The sequence below is a fragment of the Acanthisitta chloris genome, unplaced genomic scaffold (assembly GCF_000695815.1).
Source record: "Acanthisitta chloris isolate BGI_N310 unplaced genomic scaffold, ASM69581v1 scaffold26465, whole genome shotgun sequence".
Taxonomy (NCBI): domain Eukaryota; kingdom Metazoa; phylum Chordata; class Aves; order Passeriformes; family Acanthisittidae; genus Acanthisitta; species Acanthisitta chloris.
The window spans coordinates 1-4,005 of NW_008672512.1; the positions used below are offsets into that span (position 1 = coordinate 1).

The window sequence follows — 4,005 nt, forward strand, 5'->3', positions numbered from 1 at the left end:
GTAATCGAGGGTGCTAAGAGCGTTAGGAGAGCTCTGCTGGGTAAAAACTCCAGATTAAACAACCCCCCCACAGGTGCTGGGGGGAAAGGAAATACCTGGATGGAGGTGGAGGTGGTGGATGCTCAGGACATCAGTTTGCCCTTTTGGACCTGGTGAAAGGAGTTTTTTAGCTGTTTTTATGCTTGACTGTGGGTTTGAGGTGATTCCCCCCTCCCCCCCCAAAAAAAAAGTGCACATGAACATCACTGGAATATATTCATGGTTCTAAAGCTTCATCCTGCACCCCCATTTGTGGAGAAAAAGGTGGAATTGTGATAAGGATTGTCACTGCACATTCCTGAAAAAGGTTGGTTTGTATGGGGAAATCAGGGATGGATAGTTTAAAAAAAATTGAGATGAATTATCTAATGCACTGAAGAAAAATGTCTCTTTCGAACAGCCTAATGTAATGGGTTGAACAGTGATTTAATGAAAACAGTGCAGATTTTAGGGTTTTAATACAAGTTTGCGACTGCACACCAATATATATATTATTTCCCCCCCCAACACATCATATTTCACCTCTCAGCCTTTTCCCAGCCGCTCTAATACGGATTAATTCATCACAAGTTTCGAGCTCATTAAGCAAAAAACCAGAAAAAAACCACCTCAACCCCAGAAAAAAACCCCCTAAAAACTCGGGAGCGAAGTGAGCAAAATGGAGGATTATTTTGTAGCTGTTTATTGCCATTTGCAAATGGCTGAAATGGCTGCTGGAGACAGGACGATTGTGAAAATCTCCCTACGGGCCTCGACTGCTGCATCTGCTGAGATGACGCAACTCAAGAGTGAGCCTGCGGGTGAAGGATGGTGCAGAGGGAGGGGCCAGAGGCACAGCATACAGCAGGAGGCTGCCGTGGTGCTAAACAGGCTGAGAAGGATGGGGAGAAACTTAAAAATAGGCATCGTGGCTTAAAAACGTAATATCCTTAGCCTGGAGGAATCAGCTCTGCAGGTTTGCTGGGAGGAGTTGAGTGGGAAGGATTTTGGAGGTGATTTTGTAGGTTGGCAGGTATTCACTGATTCAATCAGGTTGGAAAAGATTTTTGAGAGCATCAAGTCCAACCTGTGACCTAACACCACACCGTGTCAACCAGATTGTGGCACTAAGTGCTGCTCTTTAACACCAAATCCAGGTGTGGTCTCAGTTCAAGCTGCTGGTTGTGGTATAAATACTTTGAGGTAGGGTAACCTCAGTGAGATTAGTCCATGGAATTGGTGTGAGCTCAAGCTGGGAGTGCTGGTGGGAAGGTTCGAGGGAATTAGGGCTGTGTATCACAGGAGAAAATGATCTCTGGCTTCCTGGGCTGAGGTGTTTGTGTTTGCTGAGAACAAGCTGGAGGAGAAAACAACATGTTCTTACAGAGTGGCTCTTCTCTGGAGATCTGGTGCTCTGGTACACAAACACACTTCAACCTGAGAGGATTTTTCCTCTCCATGTTCAGTCTTCCCCTCACAATATTGCAGCAGCATTTCTGGGCATGAAATAGAGTTCCTTCTCCTGGTCTGGAGGTTCCTTTGTCTTCCCACTTGCTTGGGATGCAGTGGGAGGAGCCCCTTGACCCAGGTTTGGTTTTTCTACTTCAATCATGCCATCTGATCACTGTTTAAATCCTGCAGCTCCCAGAGCTTTGTCCAACACTGTCTAACTGTGCTCCCTTTCCAGTTCCAGGGTTCCCTTCAATTGCTGTAGTAACCTGGGTCCGGGGCCTCAGTGGTGCTCCTGATGTCCCTCACCCACCCCTGAAGATCCCAGGTGGGCGAGGGAATAGTCAGAGGGATCACAATCTTTCAGCTAATTTATTTTACTCGGTGAGTATAGAGAAAAGAAGCAGCTTGAGTGCAATGCATTCCTTGCCCCAAACCTCTCCCTGGGATTTATCCCTCCTAAATGAGTGGAAAATAACTCTGCCCAAAGCAGGATAATGAATGTAACAGAAGAACTAACATCTAACAACAGGACAAGAATTCTCAATGTCCAGTCAAGGCTTACAGATGCCAAACACATTAGTTGGAGAGCAGTGCTGAACAACAACAACCTCTACATAGAAATTCCCAGTGGTGCTCTGCCAGAGGGGAGCAAGGACAGGTGGGTCGGATAAAATGCAGCTGTGGAGTTAACACCTGCTTTGAAAGGGCAGAACTAACATCTAACAACAGGACAAGAATTCTCAATGTCCAGTCAAGGCTTACAGATGCCAAACACATTAGTTGGAGAGCAGTGCTGAACAACAACAACCTCTACATAGAAATTCCCAGTGGTGCTCTGCCAGAGGGGAGCAAGGACAGGTGGGTCGGATAAAATGCAGCTGTGGAGTTAACACCTGCTTTGAAAGGGCTCTCAGTGGGGTGGAAGTACACTGAGCTCTTTGTGTTTTGGAAGTTAGAGTCTAATTCTGGTGCTTGATGCTCTCTGCAGCTCAGGGATTCGGGTTGGAGAGCTGCAGGCCAAAAGTCTGTGATTTTTTTTTGAGCTGTTTTATCCATGGAAACTCCAGCCTGGTCCTGAGTCTGTCCCTGCAGCTCCTTCAGCTGCAGCAGAAAAACACATTTTTTATGTCACTGAAGACTTACCTTTCTGCCCTCAAATTCACCCTGGGGCTCAGGCATCTCCTGTTGGGATGAGGCTCCAACTCAGGTCTCTTCTTAGGAATTCCTGTGTGGATTGTGGCTCGCAGGGCCTTGCTATCTCTGAAGGAAGCAGTTGCTTCCAGTGCCAACTGGAGGGTTTGGACAACACTCAGGCACAGGGTGGGATTGTTGGGGTGCTGTGGAGGACCAAGAGCTGGAAGGGACCCACAGTACTTATCCAGTCCAACCCAGGATCTTCCACTGAACCCTTTTTTCTTCCCCTTGCAGTTTTGCAGTTCTTCTGGAGTTTGCTGAAGAACAGCTTCGAGTTGATCACGTGTTCATTTGTTTCCACAAGAACAGAGACGATAGAGGTTGGTGTTTCCTCTCCCTGGAGAGATGTGCAGAGTGGGATTCGGTGAGTGCTTTTAACTCTTGTGTAATCCCACGTGGCTGAAACTTATCTCCTTGTTTTTCCAGCTGCATTGCTCCGTACTTTCAGCTTTTTGGGCTTTGAGATTGTGAGACCAGGGCATCCCCTTGTCCCCAAGAGACCAGATGCTTGCTTCATGGCCTACACGTTCGAGAGAGACTCATCGGAAGAAGACTAGATTGCAATGTTTGCCTCTCTAGAGCTCTCTTGTTGACACATAAAGATGATTCTGTAGAAATTTTGTCGACATCTATTCCAGTCTATATATAACTCTGTACGAAACGTTGTGACCAGCTGCTTTGGTGGTGAGATGTTGAAAATTTCAGGCTCCACATCTTTTTCTCTGGATTTATTTTTTTTTTTTTTGTGCGCATGTCGTGGTTGTGCAAAATAAATGCTCCCTCCAAATTTAGCAAGTATATTTCTTGAAGTTTAATATTGTGTTTGTGATACTGAAGTTATTTGCTTTTAATTCTAAATAAAAATTTATATTTTACTTTTTATTGCTGGTTTAAGACTTTGCACTCTTAAAGAAATGGCTCTGGAACTGCCCCAACCATTAAAGTTACAGGTGTGGAAAGGCTTTGCTCGTTCTTTGCTTGGCTGGAACTCATGGATGTGCTTTGCCAAAGATCTGGAATAATTCAGCAGTGTTTAAAGCCAGGTTGGAGGAAATCATGAGCAACCTGCTCTGGTGGGAGGTGTCCCTGCCCAGGGCAGGGGTTGGGGCTGGATGATACCTAAGGTCTATTCCAACCCCTTAACCTATGAAAAATCCAGGTTGGTCACTGCATCCCTGGATTGCCCAGAGTTTGTAGTCTGCTTCATGGGTTGGTTGGTTTGGAAATCACAAGTGGAGTGTGAGCAGCAAAGCTCATGGCTGTGCCTTTAATATCCCAAATATCTGTGTTCCCAGGAGCACTGGAGCCTTACAGGAGGAGGTTTTTTTGGCTGTCATTTAT

The 4,005-nt window shown here is 45.9% G+C and overlaps 1 protein-coding gene across 1 annotated transcript; it reads left to right on the top strand.

Annotated features, from left to right (window-relative positions):
• Positions 1–1,702: 1,702 nt before the first annotated feature.
• OAZ1 (ornithine decarboxylase antizyme 1) lies at positions 1,703–3,626 on the top strand. Its single transcript, XM_009074565.1, has 4 exons — positions 1,703–1,851; positions 1,961–2,128; positions 2,899–2,984; positions 3,091–3,626. The coding sequence occupies exons 2-4, from the start codon at positions 1,965–1,967 to the stop codon at positions 3,219–3,221; spliced, it is 381 nt and encodes a 126-aa protein (XP_009072813.1). The 5' UTR covers positions 1,703–1,851; positions 1,961–1,964; the 3' UTR covers positions 3,222–3,626.
• The last annotated feature ends 379 nt before the right edge of the window (positions 3,627–4,005 follow it).